This window comes from Acomys russatus, chromosome 15, assembly GCF_903995435.1.
Source record: "Acomys russatus chromosome 15, mAcoRus1.1, whole genome shotgun sequence".
NCBI classification, from domain to species: Eukaryota; Metazoa; Chordata; class Mammalia; order Rodentia; family Muridae; genus Acomys; species Acomys russatus.
Window position 1 is genome coordinate 34,416,604 of NC_067151.1, and position 21,870 is coordinate 34,438,473.

Consider the following 21,870-nt stretch of genomic DNA (forward strand, 5'->3'; position numbering starts at 1 on the left):
GCTCACAGCCATCTGTAATGTGATCTGATGCCCTCTTCTGGCCTGCAGGTGTACATGAGACAGAGCACTGTATACATAATAGTAAATAAATCTTTAAAAAAAAAAATTTAAACTCCCGTTTTTATATCCTCCTTAGTTTCCTAACCCCACAGGAAATTTCCGGTGTCAGCCTTTGTTTGTCTCTTTGTCTTACTATTAGTCCTTTCTGAGTCTCTGATGGGGGTGGTTCTTAAGTTTTGTCATCAGAACAGCACTGTCCTTTAAGGGTTTAAGTCATTCAGATGCCTATATCCTTAATGGTTAACCTAGGACGCACACTGGGCTGGGCCTAAAATTGACTAAGAGATAAGCTTCCAAATCACACTGTGAAGAGTGATCTAGGTAAAGGCTAGCCCATAAAATTTGTGTGAATGGTTACCTGGATAAAGGCTAGCCCCAAGAATGTGTGTGGATGGTTATTTGGATACAGGCTAGCCTCAAGAATTAGTGTGGATGGTTATCTGGGTAAAGGCTAGCCCCAATAATGTGTGTGAGGGCTTTTCTTGATTGAGTTATTTAAAAGTTTGTAGATCCATCATAAATGGCATCTTAAAAAAAAAAAAAAGATTATTATGTATACAGTGATTTTCGTGCATGTACAACTGCATGCCAGAAGAGGGCACCAGATCTCATTGGCAACTCTTAGTTGTAATTTGTAGTTTTATTGTTGTGAACAGAGACCACAACCAAGGCAGCTCTTATGAAAGAGAGCATTTAGTTGGGAGCTGATTTACAGTTTCAGAGGTTTAGTCCATTATCATCATAGTGGGGAGTATGGCAGGTCTTGGGGCAGTAGCGGAAAGCTACATTCTGACCTGTAGGCAGAGAAAAGGGGGAGGGAAGGAGGATCAGAGGGAGGGAGAGAGACAGGGAGACAGAGAGACAGAGAGACAGAGAGAGATTGGGCCTGGCATGGACTTTTGAAATCTCAAAGCCCATCCCCAGTGACACACTTCGTCAAAACCAAAAACCAAACAAACACCAAAACCCTAAGTTCTTAAATATATGAGCCTATGGTGGTGGTGGTGGTGGTGGGAGCATCCTTTTTCAAACCACTACAACAGCCGTATGTCAGGACGTCCCAGAGAAAGGCTTTGCTTCTTGTCTGATTGCCTTTGTGCCTCAGTTTCTCCATTGTTGCTGCTGCTGCTGCATTCCTTTACATCTATCTTCTTCTGGCTACTGATGTGGAGGGAAGACCTGGAATCCTTCATGTATTTGGCACCAGGTTGGAATTGTGGGACCATCCAGCCTCCTGTGTTGAGTAGGTACCAGGTCCTCCAGTGTGAAAGCCGCTGTTGTTGGACTCTCCAAACCTCATGTACGCCTATCCCATGAACCCTTTAAAACACATTCTTTCTATGGGTCTGCCCCTCTAGAGGACATGGAGTAATATGGTGTCCAAGAAAGCTTGCTGTTAAACATTCAACATCTTGTTGAAGTGGCATAGCATTAGAACTGTTGTTAGCTATGTTGACATTAGACTTGGAGATTCTATTGGGCCATGTCTGTTCAAACCAGGGCTACTGGGACTCTTCAAAGCATAATTTCTTGAGGATTTCTCATTTTGCTGAACCTCCTTGGACAGTCAAGTTAGAAATGCTCCTTTTGGCTAGGACTCTTGCTATTTCTAGCTGCCGAAGCCATGGCTTCTCCTTAAAGGCACTACAAAAACAAAAGAAGACAGTACAAACCAGAAACACAAAGACATAATGGACAAGGAAGCTCAGTCTCTTCCCTGTACATTCCTGAATGGAAATATTGGGGGTGATTTCATTCCTGCTTAGTTTACTTGTCACATAGGTCAGAGGGGAAACTAAACAGCAGTCCTTCTAAAGCTAATCCCTTACGATGAGGCAGGAGGATAGTCTTCCAAGTTAGTGCTAGAGGGTTAGAGCTGACCACTAGAAACTGAAAACCACACAAGTCATGCAGAATCTTCTGGGTTGTAACATCTTCTATCTGCCCTTCCTAGGCCCCTCCAAGCAGCACACCATCTCTCACTACGTTTCCTTCCTGACCTCAGTGGGATTTTTAAATTGAAAAAACAAGTTTGTTTTCACAGTCTTTAACTGAAATGTTAGGGAAATAATTCTTTACTACACTTGTTCTGTGTCTCCACTAAGAAATACAACTGTTCCTACTTTGTACAGTTAAAATGTGATTTGTTAAAGAAGGTGCTTACATGAGCCGGGTGTGGTGGCGCATACCTTTAATCCCAGCATTTGGGGAGGCAGAGGCAGTCGGATTGCTATGAGTTCAAGGACAGTCTGGTCTACAAAAGCAAGTACAGGATATCCAAGGCTACACAGAAAGATCCTGTCTCAAAATAAATAAATAAATAAATAAATAAAAATAAAAAGGATGTTACAGACTGGAGAGATAGCTTAGTGGTTAAAAGCACTGGCTACTCTTGCAGAGGACCCTGACTCAGTTCCCAGCCCCACGTGGGAGCTCATAGCCATCTATAACTCCAATTCCAGAGGATCAGATGCCCTCTACTGGCCTCCACAGAAACTGCATGTGTATTGCACACAGCTGTACAGGCAGGCAAAACACCTATACACACAGAATAAAAACAAGAAATTAAGAAAAAGAATTTTACACCCTATTAATGTTAATATCATCCAGTGTTCTATCCACAGAGGTCTTTTGTTTGTTTGTTTGTTTTTCCAGACAGGGTTTCTCTGTATAGCCTTGGCTGTCCTGGACTCACTTTGTAGACCAGGCTGGACTTGAACTCACAGAGAGTAGCCTGCCTCTGCCTTCCCTAGTACTGGGATTAAAGGTGTGCACCACCATTGCCATGACTTAAAAAAAAAATGTTTGTGAGTATTTTGCCTGCACAGCCAAGAGGAGGAGACAGGATGAAATAATCAAACTGAGGGCTGAGGGACTCACAGAGGTCAGGGAGCCTGTAGGGGCCTGACCTAGGACTTCGGCATATATGTTATGGCTGAGGAGCTTGGTGTTCCTATGGGATTCCTTTTTTCCCCCTGTGGGATTCTTAGCAGTGGGAGGAGGGGCTGCCCCTGACTCTTTTGCCTATTTGTGGGACCCTTTTCCTCCTGATTAGTTACCTTGCCTAGCCTTGATGTGATGGTATGTGCCTAGCTTATTATAGCTGGCTTATTGTTATGTTGTTTTTGGTTGCTGTACCTACTCTTCTCTGAGGGGAGGAGGGGGATGAGTCTGGGGGAGATAGGAGGTGAGTGGGTGTAGGGGCTCGGGGGGCAGGCTTTCGGGAGGGTCAGGAAGAAAAACTGTGGTCAGGATATAATATCTGAGATAAGAATTAAAAATTATCATGAAAAATCATGTACTTTAATTCAAAACGTTAATTCTAAGTTAATGACAACCCAGATTCCTCCCCTTAAAATAGATAAGTACACTAGGATATGCAATATTACAATAGAGTTGAAATCGGTAGCAATAAGAGAAATCAGTACCCACAAAATACAAATTAGTTTCATAGGTGATATGCTGAACAAAACAGCCAGACAGAGAAAGTAAAGAACAGGGTAAAGCTTGAGTAATGCTGTCTCTGGAGGGATTTTCTGCTATTTTTTTTTTCAAAATATATTTTACACAAGAAGAAACAGAATCTACCTTGATGTCAGTTGGATTGGTCAACATAATGTCTCTCCACTGAACTAGTGACTCTACACTAGAGCTTGGTTTAGTAAATGCAGATGAAATATAGACAGTGTAATAGCCCTTTAATCGGATTCTGTTAAAAACAGGCTTGGATCATAGACATGAGCCACTATACTGAGGTATGTTGGAGTTTTAAAAAAATTCTTAATTTTTAAAAACCCTGTAGCACAGAATTTTAAAAAATATTTTTAGTTTTTAAAAAATTGACGTGTAAAGCTGGATTTTGAATTTTAAGGCCTAAATTACTCTTACCACTAGGTGGCAAGGAGTTAGGAGGGAAAACCAAACCAAAGCAAACCAGTACAGAGAGGAAAGCTAAGCAAGGTAGCCTTGTTGTAACTTTCTTTCTCCTGATACCAAGCAAGGGAAGAGGCCAATCAAACATCTGTGATTCCCTAACCTAGGTACCCAGATATGCCTCACATGTAAAGCAGAACATACATGACTTAATAGGAAAGTTTTGTTTTTAGTTATGGTAGCGAATGCTCCTGAAAGCCCACTTGCTGGACTCATGTCTCCTCCGTCACCTTAAACACCAATGCCAGCCCTCTATCCTGTACATCTTGCCTTGTGATCCTCCTTAAGTCTTTATGGTTCAATTTATTAATTGGTTCTTTTCTCCTCCTTCTACTTTCATGGCTGTTCAGTCTTTGGGGGCAGTTTTGACGAGACCCTCCCGTATTTCAAGTTTCTTTGTCCTGTATCCCTTCCTGAGAACTTGAGGAGCAAAGGGTGACACATGGACTAGCTAACAGCAGTCTTTAGATCTAAGATCTAAGGCTGAGATAAGATCCGTTGATTGCTATCTTGTTTTCTGAGGCAGGGTCTTACTATGAATCCCAGGCTCCACATAACCCTGTCCCTGACTCCCAAGGCCTGGGAGTAGAGGCAAGTGTCCCTAGGCTCAGTGAGACCAAGTCTTTGATGCTAATTAGGTGTTGAAAATTTAAAACAATTTGCATTGTTTTACCATAGTAAAACATAGTACCATAGTACCATAGTAGGGCCTCTCCGACATTTCTCTGTCCTAGACCTGCCCTATTAACAGCTTCCCTTTGTGTATTTAAGGAGAAAGCATTACCTTGCCACAGCGAGGCAGTAGATGGCGTTCTCTCTTGGGGTCCTCCCACTGTGCTCTGAGAAGGATGTGAAGGCGGACCTTAGCAAGCAGTCAGCCCTGGGCGGCATGCAGTAGAACAGGGGGTGTGAATAATCCACTCTCGAAACTGGAGGGAGGGGAACCTGGGGGAGGTAGGTGTTTTTCACGTGCTTTTCTTTCATGCCAGCTGGGGCCGAGTTTTTCCCCTGGTTTTCTCGATGGTGATTTTGAAGTTCTGAGACCTTCTTTGCGTCTACCAGGGATGGGAATGTGAGGGCTTGTCCTCTGCTGCCCCGTTGTGACATTGGTAAAGGTTTCCTGCTTGGCTGCGGTTTGCAAGGTGGTAGTTTGCTCTGGGAGCTTGGCTGGCTCTTGTCTCCAGCCTTGTACCAGCTCTTCGAGGTCATTTTTGGCTGAGTGAAACCATCCACCACGACAGTGTCTCCAACTCTGGCCCCAGGGATGCTTGCTCTGCCAAGCTGGCCTTTAGGGAACCTACGACTCTGAGCTCTAAGGAGCCACTGCTTTATTTTGATATAAATCCTCATTGGAACTGAAAGCTTTAGAAAAGAAACCGTGGACCACATTTTACTCAGTAAATATAACACACAGTCTTTATGCTGGTGTTTCGCTGCAATGGCCAGAGGCGTTTGTCCTGCTGCGTTCTTACATTCCAGGCACAGGACAGTGCAGTTGACAAAGGCCTTCAGAGTTAACAGCTGGCCTGCTTCTGCAGCTGCATGGACAGGGCAGTTAGAGACGTCTGTGTGAAGGGCTTCGTGGCACCATGCTCGATAAGGATGAACGCCAACCGCTTCGTGGGGCTGCACACCCTGCTGCAGAGCCCATTCAGTGAGCTCAGTGTGTCCATGAAAAGCAGCGATGTACAGGGCTACCCTCCGCTGGTACCTGAATGAGTGGAATAAGGTTGGCAGGAGGGGTTAGTAAGTCAGCAAACCGACAGAAGTAGTTATAATATAAACATATTCCTTTACAATGCTCAGTCCTTACTGTAACTGTGAACATGGGTTAGCGGGATTGGCTGTTGGTGCAGTAGGTAAAAGTACTGCAGGTGAGCCTGTAGCCCAGCCCTGTCAGGAGAGACACAAGTGCTAGGACTTGCTGGCCACTGGCCTGGCCAGAGTTTCAGAGAGACCTTGTCTGAAGAGAGTAAGGTTCAGAGCGCTAGAGCAGGACACTTGCCATCCTCCTCTGGCCTCCATGAATGAGCTTAGACACACACACACACACACACACACACACACACACACACACACACACACACACACATATCCACCACACACTAGTTTTGAACTCACTATGTAGCTGAGTCTGGCCTTGAACCCTTGACCCTGCTATACCTTGTTGAGTGCTAGCATTGTAGGCATGAGCTATTGTACCCAGCATGAGCTATATATTTTTAGTAGATTAGTCTTGGCCCTTCCTACCCCCACTACCTCCAGTTTCTTCTTTGTCTTCTTGTCTTTGAAAGACAAGTCAAATTTCCTTCCTATTTCCCTATGCAGAGGCCTTCGTGAAGAGACCTCAGCTACCTCTGCCTAACGGCCTCAGTCCTCACTGGTCTTCCAGGTCCTCAAAGCTACTGTCTTGTCTCGGGGCCTTTGCATATTGTTCGGGAATATCTACTTCAACGCACTGACTGTTTTTGTTTTCTTTCCCCTTATCACCCACCTGAGTGCCAATTCTTTAGTTCTCAACTCATCTTTACCTCTCCTGGGTTCTCTTCACATTGCTTCCATGGTGTGCACTGTCATGCGACCTGCACTGTGCCCAGTCACAGTTCCTTCATACTGAATAGCAATAGCAACACAGCTTGGCTCTATATCCTGTTTGCTGCATGCCAAATATACAATTATTGACTCATTTAACCCCTAGAAAGTTCTATGAGATAGATGCCCAGGTATGTCTGGCTAACTGTGAGGGCACAGAGCTTCAAACTGTGATAAAAAGGCCTCAGAGTTCAGAGCCCCAGATATTTTGCAGTTCTGCTTCTCCAGGAATTGGTCATTTGCATTTCCCCCTTCTCTGTACCTTAAGCTTACACAATACAGCAACTATCTTTTTTTTTTTTTTAACTGCTGAATTTCTTAGATCTTTACAGTACATAGTAAGTGCCCAATACGTGCAGTAAACTTAGAACCCCTACCCAGATGGACAGGACATTCTCCACAGTTGAGTGGAGAGTGGGGTCTGACTTTCACATGAGCACTGGTCCCCCATATTTGACCATGTCCCCTGGAGGGGGAGACCTGGTGGCACTCAGAAGAAGGCTAGCAGGATACCAAGAAGAGACTTGATACCCTATGAGCATATACAGGGGGAAGAGGTCCCCCTCAGTCACAGTCATAGGGGAGGGGAGTAAGGGGAAAATGGGAGGGAGGGAGGAATGGGAGGATGCAAGGGATGAGATAACAATTGAGATGTAATATGAATAAATTAATAAAATGTATTTTTAAAAGGTGCTGATTAGGTGGAGAGGACTAAAAGGAGCATCTCAGTCTGACCATGTACATCTTTGAAATCTCTGTTTCCTTACCTGTAAAACAAAATAAAGAGTAACCACTGCATAAAAGTATTATACATATGAAGGCAATACACACAGTCCAGCGTTTGATCTTGGGCAGCATGCTCTATACTACCAAGTGAAGATAACACTATTTGTTCAGATTTAGAATATGAATCAGGATTACAACTATTGCTAAACAGAAACTGATGGACATTGTAAGAACTTTGCCTTTAGTCTTTCTACTTGGAGCACGTGGTGGTGTCTGCACTTTGGCAAATCGTGGTTAAATTACCCACAAGAGGGCACTGTTCTAAAACATCCTACCACTAACAATTTATTAAACCCAGGCCCTTTGGTAGCAGCTGGCTGTAGTAGCACAGTAAAATGTCCACCAGCTTCTCCAAGCTAACACGGTCCACAGCCCCAGACGCACATTGCCCTGCATGTATGGCAAAAGAGTGAACTGGGGCTCCAGTAAGAGGGAGCTGTTTATCTGGTTCTCAGCAAACACATTCATTCACGCAGAGTGAGATTCATGGCAGAGCGACACAGACAGAGTGCAGCTTGGAATCCTGTTTGGGATGTTCTGATGGTCACTATATGTGAATGGGCTGAGTGGAGATAATGGCAGGTGGCCATGCCAGTTCTTCTTTTTTCCCCTAATAGTAGAATTATTAAAATATTTTTAGTATCTCACAAAATGTCCGTATTGGCTGTGATAATTTACATGCTTACTAGCAGCATTTAAATAATTTCTTTTATCCACATCTTCACCAACATTTTATTTCATTTCATATTTGATAATAGCTATTCTTTTTTGTTTGTTTTTGCTTTTATTTTTTGTATTTTTTATTAATTAATTTATTCCGATTACAACTAAATTGTTCTCCCATCACTTGTATCCACTCGTTCCTCCCTCCCTCCCTTCCCCACCCTATTACCCTCCCCTAGGTCCATGATCAAGGGGGATCTTCTCCCCCATATTATGGTCACAGGCTATCAAGTCTCATCTTGGTAGCCTGCCTATTCTTTCTGTGAGTGCCACCAGGGCTCCCCACCAAGGGGAGGTTGTAAGGCCTCTACAGAGAAGCCTGACTCACTGTCATTTCTAAGCTCTGATACAACCAAATGTTTAAAATTGAATAACAGCTTACGGTCATAACTCAATGCAAATTCAACAATTGTATTTGGAGTTAAATTATTTTAACAATTAAATTTAGCTAATAAATTTGGCTGTAGGAAGAAGTGGTCACTGTTTTCATCTTATCACCTGGCAGACTGAAAAAAAAAATTTTACTGCTTAATAGAATAATTAAATGTGAGTGGCAAGATATCTATTCTGAAGATAAGGATATTGAATCTTATCACCCTGGAGGCAGAGGCAGGTGGAGTTTAAGGCCAGCCTGCTCTACAGACAAATTCCAGGATGGCCAAGGATACACAGAGAAACTCTGTCTTGAAAAACAAACAAACAAAGTATGATGTGCAAATTAAACATCATAGATTTAGTTAGTGTTCCAGAGGAAAATCTGCCTGGATTGTAGCTCAGGATGCATACCAATCCTGGTGACACTTCTGCTATCCTGATTCCTCAAATATTTCAATAATACTAATGATAATAAAAACATCTTATTGAATTGTGTAAGGCGAAGTTGGTTTGCAGCAGGCCATGGCTATAGAGAAAACTCAGGAGGCTTAGAACAAAGTGACTTAAATCCGTCTAACATCTGCGTTAGCACCCGTACTTGAGTACTGGTCCTTCCTTTGATAAGTAGCGTTGGACTTTAGGTTTTTGCCCAAGAAGACATCCCATGAGAAATTCTTTCCATCCATCCCAGACATCCAAACGAAGTGTTGTGCCTGTGGATCAAGAGAGGCAGTTTATGGTCCAGTCTGTCACTGTGGCTCAGCAGTACATTAAGTTTTAATGCTAGCTTTCTCCACACGTAGTGAGATGCATAGGGGGACGAAACCTTGGAATCAGGTGCAGGGAAGGGATGCTATTTTTCTTTTAGGCCTTTGTTGGCTGGGAAAAGCCCTTTAACATCACAAACTTCTGCTTTTCCCTCTGCTCAGTGTGTGCATGTAATGCCTAAATGACAGGGATTTTCATGAAAAAAAAAAAAATCCCACACTTAAGAGCAGTTTTCATTCTTCTTATTTTGTTATGCCCACATCCAAACTGGGTCTTCTCACACTCTTTGCCCAACAAATTTTATGCAGTTTTGGGTGAATAGGTATATCAGATAAGTATACAGCACTTGCTACTCTTGCAAAGGACCCGAATCTGGTGGTCACCACCCACATGGTGGCTCACAGGGGCCTGCAACTCAAGCTCCAAGGGATCTGATACTTTCTTCTGGCATCTGTGGGCACATACACATCCAGAAACACACACACACACACACAAACACTGTTTTGTTTGAGATAGGGTTTCTCCCCTGGCTGCCCCAGAACTCAGAGATCCGCCTGCCTCTGCCTCCCAAGTGCTGAGATTAAAGACCTGACAGATAAATATTTTTAAAAAGAATTAAATCTTGGTTGAATATTTGATACATATGTATATCATTTTCAATGGTTTTCAGAGTTAACTCATGTTTTAACTTTACGATTGTCACTGCTGGGAGTGTTGCCTCACATAGCTGTCTATGTACCATAAATGCTGAAGGATGCTTAGTGCCATTTCAGAATCATTGAACATTCTGTCCTTAATCTCAAGCCAAGATTCACTTAATAGTATCTGTGTACAGGTACATGTGTTTAGAAGCTAGAAATCATTGTTGAGTGTCTTTTTTAATCCACCTTTTACTTTTTTCTTTTTCTTTTTAAAAAAGATTTTTATTAATTTTTTGCATATGAGTGCTCTATCTGCATGTGCACCTCCACATCAGAGGAGGGCATCAGATTCCAGTATAAATGGTTGTGAGCCACCATGTGATTGCTGGGAATTGAACTTAGGACCTCTGAAAGAGCAGACAGTGCTCTTTTCTATTGAGGCATCTCTCCAGCCCTTACTTTATTATTTTTTTTTCAGACAAGATCTCTTATTTGATCAAAACCCCAGCAATTTAACCAGACAAGTTAGTCAGAAGGCTCCATGAAGCCCCTTGTCTGTGTCCCCTAGAGCACAGTCTATAGGCATGTGTCATTGCACCTGGATTTTATGTGGGCAGTGGGGACCAAACCTGGGTCCTCCTGTTTGTGTGGCAAGCACTTTGTCAACACAGCCATCTCCTCAGCTCTCCATTTGAATATTTTCTTTTGGAGATGGGGGCAGTCAATGTCTCCCTAGGTAGCCAGCTAGGAACTTGCCATATAGACCGACATGACTTTATATTCATGGTGATCTGCTTGTGCATGCCTCCTAAGCGCTAGCATTCTAGACATGTGCCACCATGGTTGGCTTATTGAACTGTGCTTCCCTGTGTTGTTGGGGAAATCCTTTCAGTTTAGTCTCTGATTTTCACCCTCCCCTTAGGATTGCTATATGTTCACAATCCTATAGCAAGAAGTTTTCTACTGGAAGCCCAGGATGCTTTCATTTGTCTTCTCTGACCATCCATAGTTCTGCATCTTCTGTGTTCCAGCCCACATTCTCCTCATTGCTTCCTTGTGATCCCATTAACTTACACCAACTTGGTTTGTCGGATTATAACAGAGGAACTGTCCATGGCTCATCTTTTCCCACTTTGCTGTAAATGCCCAGTGTGCAGAGGCATCTCTGGGCATTTCTGCATGAGCTAGTATGTATGATAGCTCACTCACTGAGAATCTTAGGTCTTCAGTTTTCCAACCTGGACTTCATGACACATCCCACATTTGATTTTCCACTGCTTTGGGAGAGTGATTCAGAGGTTCCTTTTAGGTAGCCGAAAGAATGGCTCATTGAGTGGAGAGGGTCTCCAATGAGAACGCCGGCCAAGATTCCTCTAGTTAAAGCAAGTGGGCTGGCCACCCAGGGAATGCTGGGTCTGCCTTAGGAATGGCGAGAAGCATGCGGAAGTCTCACCACTGCCACCCCATCCTTCTCTTTGAGCCTCCCTTCCAATGTTCTGTGTTCTCCAACTCGCCAGGAGATCTTCCTAAACGGTCCTGGGCTCTGGATTCCTCAACATATCTAGAGTAAAACATTCAGAAACTTTTTCTTTTTAAATTTTGAAAATGCTGATTTAGACCAAGTAATTTCTAAATTCTTTCCAGCTTTAAGATGCCATATTCCAAGAAGCAAGTGAAAGAACGTCATCCAGAAATTATCCTAGTTTTGATTTATCATTTGATTTTTACTTGAAGAAATAGATTACTCGTTGCCTGGGCACTAATGACAGTGCGAGCCCTACGTTCCAGGACATGGGAGCCTCCATCAGGTACTGAGAACTGAAGTATCAGTCTGGGGACAAAGCCTACAACTTCACTTTCTCTGATCAAAAGAGGAGGCAAATGTTGAAACCAAAGTTCTTAGATCCCCAGTTCCAAACAACATGAAAATAGGTTGCTCAGCAAATAAATGCCAGGAGAAATAGCAATACATGTCGATTTAGCAGTTACACAAAGCAAAACTTTGCAGCATAGGTTAGACAGAGCAAGCACTTTTCCTTCTTGATGTTTCGCCTCAGAAGCCGTGACCTGAAAGTATGGTATTGAAAGAGAAGTTGTTGGGTAGAATTCTGTTGAGTAAATTCCAGTCAGATAAGGCAGATTCTCATCCTACATAGCATTGCTGATTTAAAAGAAAAAAGTTGTTTTAGAGCTGGAGAGATGACTCAGAGGTTAAGGGCACTGACTGCTCCTCCAGAGGTCCTGAGTTCAATTCCCAGCAACCACATGGTGGCTCACAACCATCTATAATGTGACCTGATGCCCTCTTCTGGCCTGCAGGTGTATGTTCAGCCAGAGCACTGTATACATAATAATAAATAAATAAACCTTTTAAAAAAAAGTTGTTTTCATATAACTGGCAACATTCAAAAGTGAGATTATACAAAGCAAGTGTCAGAACATTGTATCATAATGCTGCCACCTGCATTAAGAAAGAAGAAAACCTAAACTCCCATATGTGCTTGAAATATACTTTAAAAGACAAAGATGCTGTTCCTTGAGTTTCGTACTTCCACCCTGAGGACATTAGCAAAACGTTGCTTTAAGAATGAGTGGAGATGAGCCAGAGAGATGGCTCGGCTGTTAAGAACATGAGGCCTGCTCTTGCAGAGGACCTGGAGGTCAGATCTCAGCACTCGTATTAAGGGGCTCATAACCACTTATAACCCCAGCTCTAAGGAACCTGACTCCCTCTTCTGGCCTCGAAAGGACATGTGCACATATACATATGCATACACACAATTAAAACTTTTAGATTAAATATAGGTATAAGTGAAGCTATGAGGCTTTTATTTCCTATTATACAAAACCAGATAAAGGCAAAAATGTTGGTAATTTACACCCTTGGTGTGCCTTCTGAGGTTTCAATTTTGCAACCGCTCCATTTGTTTTGCCTCAGTTTGTGGTTTTAAATCGTGATAGCAATCATGGTTTCCTGTAGGGAGGGGTCTGAGTGCTCAGGGGGCCAGGAGGCCTGGGAGAGTTATCACCGTACATCCATTTATACTTCTGATAGTTAAATCACACAACATATTCGCTATTTTAGGGCCAACAAGGAAGCTTAACAGTCTGCATATAAAAATCTAGGTTTCCATTTTTCTCTAGAAAAGTTGCAAAATCTGGTATAGAGGAGCTCCGGCTCTGGGTGGCAGCTGACATGAACTGTGAAGGGCAGTACCGGCATCAGTCTGGTAGTCCCTGAGGGCGTTGCAGTCATACATCTCCAGGCCCTTTGGCGTCCGGAGACAGTAGACGCTCACGGGGAAGCCACATCTTCGAGTGACCAGCTTTCTCAGGTCAGACACCTTCTTCTCCAGGATCGACATGTTCTCCATCATTGGCATCCTCTCTTGGGTCACAGCATTGAACACATAGAGAGTAGGCTTGTCTTCTTTCTGCAGGAGAGAAGAGGGGACACTCACTGTCTGAAGGCTGTCTTAGGGACACCCGACTCGGAGCACCTCTATCTCCCATGACATCTGTGCGAAGGGGGAAGAACAAAGCCAGTTGCTTTGACTGAAAGGATGAAGGCTACGGGACTCAGCATTCCACAGATAGAGATACAGAAGCACAGTGGCACTGCCAGTTTGTACCACGTGCTTATAGAGAGGACACTGCAGAGGACACTCCTCCACTATGCTGTGCTTAACACAGAGAGAATGTAGGCTCTTAACCTTTGGCCAAGTTTTAAAATAAGTCCCTTTTCTGACATTCACTCTGGAGGTACGATCCAAGTGAATGCATAAGGGACAATTTCCCTACTATTGTGTGTTCTTCCTTGTCTGTGTGGTTTGCCTTTTTTTATTTTTAATTTTATGAAACACACTAACCACTTATATTTCTTTTTTGCTGTTTGAATATGGAAATACAAAATATAAGTTTTTAAAAAAGTTTCTTTTATTCCTTTTATTTTAGAGTCCAAATAGGAAAGCAAGTAGAATTGAGACATCTGAAGTAAAGATAGAAAGTTTGGGGGAATGTTCACGCTCTCGGTGGCAGTTTAGCTAAGCAAAGCCAGGAAGGAGGTGGGGAGATGAATACCTGTCCTCCAGTCTACGGAAGTGAGACTCGCCTTACTTCCCCTTTAGCGGCTGCAGGACTGTAACATTCTTTCCAGTGCCCCGTTATTGGTTGGGCGTGTGCAAATGCATGGTACTACCCCAGAATGTTCCCCTCAAGGCAGCTTTCTCAGAAGTGAATACTGGCTTTCAGGTCCTTTGTGCACCCTTCAGCCAACCCAGCCACTCACCACATCTCACCTGTAGAGATTTGGGAGGTTAGGAGATAAAGGCAGGGGGATCAGGAGTTCAAGATCAGCCTCGTCTACATAGAAAGTTTTCTATATAACTGTCTCAAAAGACAAAAGGTAAGTTCTTCTCTGATTTCTCCTGGAGCCTGTTCCTGCTAGAAACTTAGAGCATGTTAAATCCATTCCCTATTTCTCAGGTGCCACTGTCATAATATCAATATATACATCTCAAAAATTCTTGGAGGAAGAATGTTTCTGATGAAATGTGAGGCACTGGTGTTTTGATTGAGGGCCCATTTCATTTACCACAACCAGTTGAACATGTTCAGGGGTTCTTTACACTGAGAGCCAGCCCAACAAGCTGAGATGCTGTCTGTGCCAGTGGGCTAAGTGTTCTGAGTATAAGTTGTAATAATTTCACTTAGTAAGATTGCTCATGTTCCCCTTTGGCTCCCTCCAGTAAGTAGCTGCCAAATTTATCCCTGAAATATTTATAGTCAGTCAGAAATACTATCACCGTATAATTAAAAGTAAGCAGAGAGGGACTGGAAAGGTGGTTCAGTGGTTAAAAGCACCTGTTTTTCCAGAAGACTCAAGTTCAGTTCCCTGCACACATATAAACATATCAGGCAGCTCACAACTACTTGTAAATCCAGTTCAGGTGCTCTGATGTCATCTCCTGGTCTCTGTTTCTCCCCTCAGGGTATCCAGGCTCTTTTCCCAGGGGGCTGGGCTGGAGGAAGTGAAACTTAGCCAGGGCAGGTGGGTGCAATGCAGAATCTTGGTCAGCAAGTGAGTGCTCAAGAGCCAGCTTCAGTAAGACAGCTCATTTAATTGGGAGGAACAAAGGATATTTAAATCTTTGTGGATTGGGTGGGGCTATCAAGGTGAATGCACATCATTGGCCAGGGCCAAAGTGAGGGGAATGCCTTATTTGCATGAAGATGAGTTCCAGGGGCTTGCTGGGCATAACCTTATAAGGAGAGAGGAAATTTAACATGTAACTTGGCTGGCCACCACATTAAATGACCACCTCAAGGATGGCAGAGATGGGGCTGTAAGGCTACATGCACCAGAACATGCAGGCCCAGGGCCAGGAGGGCACAATCCTACTCCTGCTGGTCTCAAGACAAGACTTTGGGGGTTTGAACACTTCCCAACTTCATTCTTGCACCAGGCCAGCTCCCATGGTCGCATGACTCCCAGCCCCACATGTGGACACCTGCACATGTGTGGTGTATATGTATGTGTGTGTACAGACACATATACAATTTTTAAAGTAGTGGCAGAGAAAGACAATTCATAATTTATACAACAGCAGGTTCTTATTTCTTTAGAATCCCCTGATTTCTCTTTATCTCTCTCATTAATATTTATCAATGCAGGCGTGGTGGCGCAGGCCTTTAATCCCAGCACTCGGGAGGTGGAGGCAGGTGGATCACTGTGAATTCGAGGCCAGTCTGGTCTACAAAAGTGAGTCCAGGATAGCCAGGACTGTTACACAGAGAAACCCTGCCTTGAAAATCAAAACAAAAACAAAATATGTTTATCAATAAATGCAAAACATTGTAAATGAAATGATAACAACATGCAATCAAAACTGTAGAGGCTTAAGTTGATCTTAATAGCAAATATATATATGTATACATATATATACAGGCCAGAATATTAACTACCTTATCATTATAAAAGGTCTCTACTCTGTGCATGTGTGTGTGTGTGTGTGTGTGTGTGTGTGTGTGTGTGTGTGTGTGTGTGTGTGTGTATGCATTACTTTGGAGCAAGTATTAACAATGAGGGATTGCAAAATAGCTGGCAGCTTTAGATGAAAATGAGAAGTGACTGGAAAGAAATACTGTGACTCCTAAGTCTCCAGAAACACCTTCAAGTCTGTTGCTTTTTTTTTTAAACACTAGAACTTTTTATCAATGAACACAGATGACATCCCATTTTATTTGCAATGTGGAGAAAATAGTTTGCCTTGTGCTATTGTAACCACATGTCCACTATAACCACTTGCCCACTATTTTATAAAATTTGTTTTCATTTAGTAGTTTGAATTGTCATGATGTATAGCACCAGAAGACAGGTCTGCCCTTGATTGTATGGAAAAAGGAGCATATAGCTGCCTTTGGGAGACACAGAGGCCCTTGTGCCTACAGATAAGCAGAGGAGAACCAGGAACGTTAAATACACAGGGTTGCCCCTTCAGAGGAGAGATGCAGGATCTGTTTTCCACCCAAAAGGCTACGAGCAGATGTGCTTATTAGCCTGGTGCTTTCTGTGCTGTCTGTGTGGCTGAGATCACACTGGATCTTCCTCCACCCTCTGTCACCTATGTTTATGGAGTGTGTCACATACAGTCAATCTAGAGAGCCCATCTTTAAGGACGATATCACATGTATTTGTACAAAGAATTTTGATGTAATTATGTCTTCTTTATTGTGTGCATGGGTCTGAGTTATTTATCATCAGAAATATTTTTATTAAATTATGCTGTGCTTAAATATACCTAAAATAAACTTCTCATAGTCAGACTCTCGAAGTTTGAACCAGCACCAGCTATGTAGTCATGTTGAATTGAACTGCCTTTTTGTCTCCTACAGTGGGACAGATTGCACCCATCCCTGTGGATGCCAATTAATATTAACTGTTAACTTAATGATACAATAGAAAGCATTGTTAAATAAAGCATCTCTCTGTAAGATAAGATATCGATGGGCCAACAGGATGGGTCCATTGGTAAACACTTACCACTAATTCTGATGACCCGAGTTCAATACCTGGAGCACTCATCGTGGAAAGAGAAAACCAGTTCCCTCAAGTTATCTCTCACCTCCCCATGTACACTATAGCATGTGTGCATGTGTGCACTCACATGTGCACACACAATCAAATACATACATAATTTTTTTAAACAGTGGGTGTCTGTAAGAAAGGGGATCTCCATACATAATATTCTTTCCCAATTAAATTAAAACAGGCTGTTTTAATTAATTCTGAATGAAAACAGGTGGTTCAATTATATACAAGTATATCAGATGCTATTAGATAAACAACACCATAAGTAAATCATGGTTGGGCACATATAAGATTAGATTAGAGAGGCCCACCTGCCACCACATGATGGGCATGGGCAGGCAGAAGAGACCCACCCCTGTGCAGCCTGCTGGCTATGGGCACCACCACGATGTGCAAGTATGTGGTGGAGATATGGTAGAAAAAGAGAAGCAGAATGGTTTGAACACTATGAAGAGAGGTGGGACTGGAGGGGTGAGAGTGCTGAGGAACAGCCTGTGATACCACTTGAGGCCATGGTCAAGTCTGGCCTGTGTTGCTGCCGGGAGTCCACAGCCCTGCAGCAGCAGGGGTTTGTGTTGATGTCTATGGGCCATGTTACCACCAAAAGCCATACAGATGACCCTGATCTAGGGTGCTACCTGGGGCCAAGTCAATGCCCAAAGGCTGTGCAGAGCTGGCCCTGCCCCTCATTGGCTGAGGCACTCAGGAGAGCTGACTTCACTTCACACTGGCTTCAGGAGTCATGGGAACAGGGGATAGGAGTGATGTCCTCCTCTGCCCTTGCCCTTCACCACCTGCACCAGAGAGTGGGAGAGCTGGCCCTGCCCCTTGCTGGTTGTAGCACTTGGGTAAATTAGCTGGGGCAGTGCTGGAGAGCTTGCCCTGGTGGTGTAGGTGCGGGAGTGCTGGAGGGCTGATTAACTCAGCTACCATCCAGGCCAAGATCCAGGGCTTTGAGTTGGCTCACCCCAACATCACACCCAGCATCTATAAACTTCTGGTGTGCATGAAGGGGCAAGTCCGGAAGACCCAAAACTGCAGGATCTCCATGACATAGGACGACAACAGGATATCCCAGAGGAGTCCCAGTGAGGATCCTGTATTGATAGTCTAGCAGAACCCACAGCCTCAAACCAAACTAATGATTTAAAGTTGCAATTAACACTTCCAAGTAAAGATGTGTGGTCAGGAGCTGATGCAGAGACAATGGAAGAATGTTGCTTGCTGGTTTGCTCCCCTTGGCTTTCTCAGCCTACTTTCTTATAGAACCCAGTTCTTACAGAACCAGCCCACGTGTGGTACCACCTCCTGTGCAATGGGTCCTCCTACATCAATTAGCAATCAAAAGCATGCCCCATAGGCTAATCTGGTAGGGAGGTTTTTCTCAATTGAAGTTCCCTCTTCTTAGATAACTGTAGCTTGTGCCAAGTTGACAAAAAATTGTCCAGTGCAGACGCTTCCTCATCATTCTTATTACTACCGAGAAGCTCCGCTTCATCATGTGACTCCCCTGAATCCTTATGACCAGGGAGGTGACCTCCTCTGCTCCTTTCTGTACAGATATTTCAGAGCCATCCTTTAGAGTTTCTGGTCTATGGTGAGTCCTGAGATGATGCGATGGGGCAGATAGCAAGCGATGAAGGAAAAAGGAGCAAAAGAACAAACAGGGGACAAGGGGAATGGTGTATCTGTGTCTTACTGCTCTTTCTAAGCATGAAACCCGCATTTGACCTTGTGTATACTGTAGAGGGGAATACAAGGCAAGAATGGCTGGAGAGATAGTTCAATAGTTGAGGGTGCACTACTCCTATAGATGACTTAGGTTTGGTTCTCGCATACACAATTATGTGTACACACATACACATAATTAAAAATAAATCTTTAAGGGACTTGAAAGATAGCTCAGAGGTTAGAAGAATGTACTGCTTACAGATGATCTGAGTCTGATTCCCAGAACGCACATCAAGTGTCTCACCATCACCTGTAGCTCTAGCACCAACTTTTTTTTTTTTTTTTTTTTTTGGCCTCCTTAGACACCAGGCATGCACTTATACACATAGAAAAATACGTTTAAAAATTAAAAATATATATACTTTAAAAAAGTAAAGAAAAGGGGCTGGAGAGATGGTTCAGAGGTTAAGAGCACTGACTGCTATCCCAGAGGCCCTGAGTTTAATTCCCAGCAGCCACATGGTGGCTCACAACCATCTGTAATGGAATCTGACACCCTCTTCTGGTCTGCAAGTGTACATGCAGGCAGAGCACTGTATACATAATAATAAAGAAATAAATCTTTTTTTAAAAAAAAAAAGTAAAGAAAGGAAATCCCTATTTTTTTTTTTTGATAGGATCTTGCTATATAGCCTATGCTGCCCTCAGACTTATGAGCCTCCTGCCTCTGCCTCACAAGCACTGGGATTACAGATTTGCATCAACCACACCAGCCCATGAAAAGCTTTTATTAAGCTATGACATTACTTAGCTGACTATCCACAACTTACCTTCAAAAGAGAGGCACATCTTGGGCAACCATTATTCTAACGATCATACCTTAAGAAAGCATTTGAGAGTTGAGCAGAATGATATTCCGACATCCGACAGATTCCAGCTGTTCCTTAGGGCAGCTCCAGCATACAGCAGCTCCAGATACCACCTGCCCTGCTTGTCTTCAGAAAGGGGAATGTGGAAATGATCCTTAAAGAGCAATGGCATCTTGTGAAAACAGTCTGTCTCTTTATTAGCAGGACAGAGATACAGTGGTTCCCCTCCCTCTTTTCCTTCTTTCTCTCTGTCTCTCCATCCCTCTCTCTTTCCCTTTTCCTTTCTTCCTCCTTCCTTCCATATCTTCCCATATGGAATTATAATTGTTTTAAAACAAAAGAAAGAATAGGGTTCTTAACTTTGAACCCCATTGTTCTCCATTAGTTTATGTTTAAGTTTTAATTGGAAAAACCCTACACATTAATTTTTAAAAAATTATTATTTTTGGGTGTGTTAGTGCTTTGATCGCATGTACCACAAGGGTGCTTGGAACCTGGGGATGCTACAAGAGGGCATTGGAGCCTCTTGAACTGGACTTAAAGATGGTAGTCAGCTGGCATGTGAGTAGTGGGAATTGAACTCAGGTCCTCTGAAAAAAAAATAGCCATTGCTCTTAACCACTGAACTCTCTCTCTCCCCAGTCCCTACAGATTTATTTTCATTAACTCTAAGTGAAATTGAGTTTTTTCTTCTATAATTATATTTAAGTCATTATCTGTACAGACTACTGTACCTGTCAGACAACTAGCACATTCTTTGCATATGCTAAAGTTAGTGCCATATTTTTGTCCTTTTATGAATAATTGCAGTAAGCTATCTGGCCCAGGCACAACCCATGAATTAACTAAAGAAAAGTGAAACTTGACAGCTGCCCCTCGCCCCCTCTCAGTTTGTTTTCTTATCTAAGATTCCCATATATACCATATTCTTATCAATCTAGTATGTAAACAAAATATTTTCCAAAGCCTTTGTTCCTTGTGTTAAAAATGTACCTAATAGTATTTTTATCCTATGCATATTTTAAACTGTAAGGCTTAATTAAACTGACACACATCGTATGACCTTAACTAAGCACATACCTTTACCATCTGCTTGATGGCTTCCACAGACTCATGTGGTGAAACATCAAATGCCTCAAAAGATCCTTCAAAAGCTATGAAGATTCTCATCGTTCAGTTACCTTCTCGAAAACAAGATGCACAAAACAAAAAGCCAGTTTTTAAAAATTAGCTGGAAAAATTCCCAATTCCCAATTAAAGACAGAATTGATGACCAGAGGCAGCTGTCATTGTCTATTCTCCATGGCAACTTGAAAGAGTATAGACACATTCACAGTATCCCAGTGTGCCCAGGAGCTCTGCTGGAGGACATGTCTCTTGCACAAGATATTTACAACAGCCACCTGGTTCTCAGATTACAGAAACCAGTGCCCCTGACAATGTCGGAGACGAGTGTGAGCAGGCTTCTGGCATGCAATGCAAAGATCCTACACATAAGTTACACTTTGGTGATGCAGTTGCCATCCTGTGACTCCTGAGTATATATTGACTCAAGGACAGCTGATCTTAGAACCCATAAGAAAACTGGCACACAGCTAAGCAAATGGAGCTGATTTTGCTGAGTGAGATGGTCCTGAAAATTCTCTGTAAATATCTGTGTGCAAGCATTCTAGTTTCCATAACAACTTTGTGTACTTGTTCCCTGGCAGTGTGTCCAGTCCTGCCATGGGTTCACAGAACAATACCCATTTGCACCAGGGAAACGCATGTGGCTTATACAAATACAAAATACATTCTGACCACAATTTCCCCTCCCTCCTCCCAGGTTTTCCACCCCTTCCCTCTCATCTAGGGCCACTCCCCCTCCATTTCCCTTCAGAAAAAAAGCAGGTCTTGTAGCAGGACTAGCCACCAGTGTCCCTACAGGACATAACAGCTAAACAGGAAAAAACAAAATACAATAAGACAAGGCAAAGGCTGTCATATCAACACTGGACAAGGCAATCCAACAGGAGGAAAAGAGTCCCCAAAACAGGCAAAAGAGTCAGAGATATACCTGTTCCCACTGTTAGGGGTCCCTCAAAAACACCACCACAATTTGATAAATAATGCCACCAAAACAGCCAGCTCCTCCATAAGGAGGTAAGTTTTCTTTTGATTTGGTCTTGGTATGGTTGAGAACCTTGGTGATGGGGGGGTTAGGAGGGCAGGGGGAAGCTGGACATGGTTCAGATTCTGAACTGACTGCCTCCCTCCCTGTGCTCAGAAAATAAAGCTTTCATTTTAAGGTTCTACACTTGAAGTGGGTTTTCTCAGCTTCCACTCCGAACCCAGAGAGTGCTCAAACCTGTACCTTGTAACC

At 43.1% G+C, this 21,870-nt stretch overlaps 1 protein-coding gene across 1 annotated transcript; it reads right to left on the reverse strand.

The window, feature by feature from the left end:
• Positions 1-1,593: 1,593 nt before the first annotated feature.
• Ankub1 (ankyrin repeat and ubiquitin domain containing 1) lies at positions 1,594-20,850 on the reverse strand. Its single transcript, XM_051157186.1, has 6 exons — positions 20,589-20,850; positions 19,519-19,662; positions 13,096-13,312; positions 9,068-9,182; positions 4,778-5,704; positions 1,594-1,704 (listed from the first exon to the last, which is right to left on the reverse strand). The coding sequence occupies exons 1-6, from the start codon at positions 20,676-20,678 to the stop codon at positions 1,602-1,604; spliced, it is 1,596 nt and encodes a 531-aa protein (XP_051013143.1). The 5' UTR covers positions 20,679-20,850; the 3' UTR covers positions 1,594-1,601.
• Between the last annotated feature and the right edge of the window lie 1,020 nt (positions 20,851-21,870).

Excerpts from the sequence above, each read along its gene's own strand:
- Ankub1 (XM_051157186.1), bottom strand. The coding sequence starts at position 20,678 with ATGAGAATCTTCATAGCTTTTGAAGGATCTTTTGAGGCATTTGATGTT. Across the intron at positions 19,663-20,588 it reads CCATCAAGCAGATGGTAAAG|GATCATTTCCACATTCCCCT; the intron begins GTATGTGCTTAG and ends TTGCTCTTTAAG. Across the intron at positions 1,705-4,777 it reads TACTGCCTCGCTGTGGCAAG|TGCCTTTAAGGAGAAGCCAT; the intron begins GTAATGCTTTCT and ends TTGTTTTTGTAG.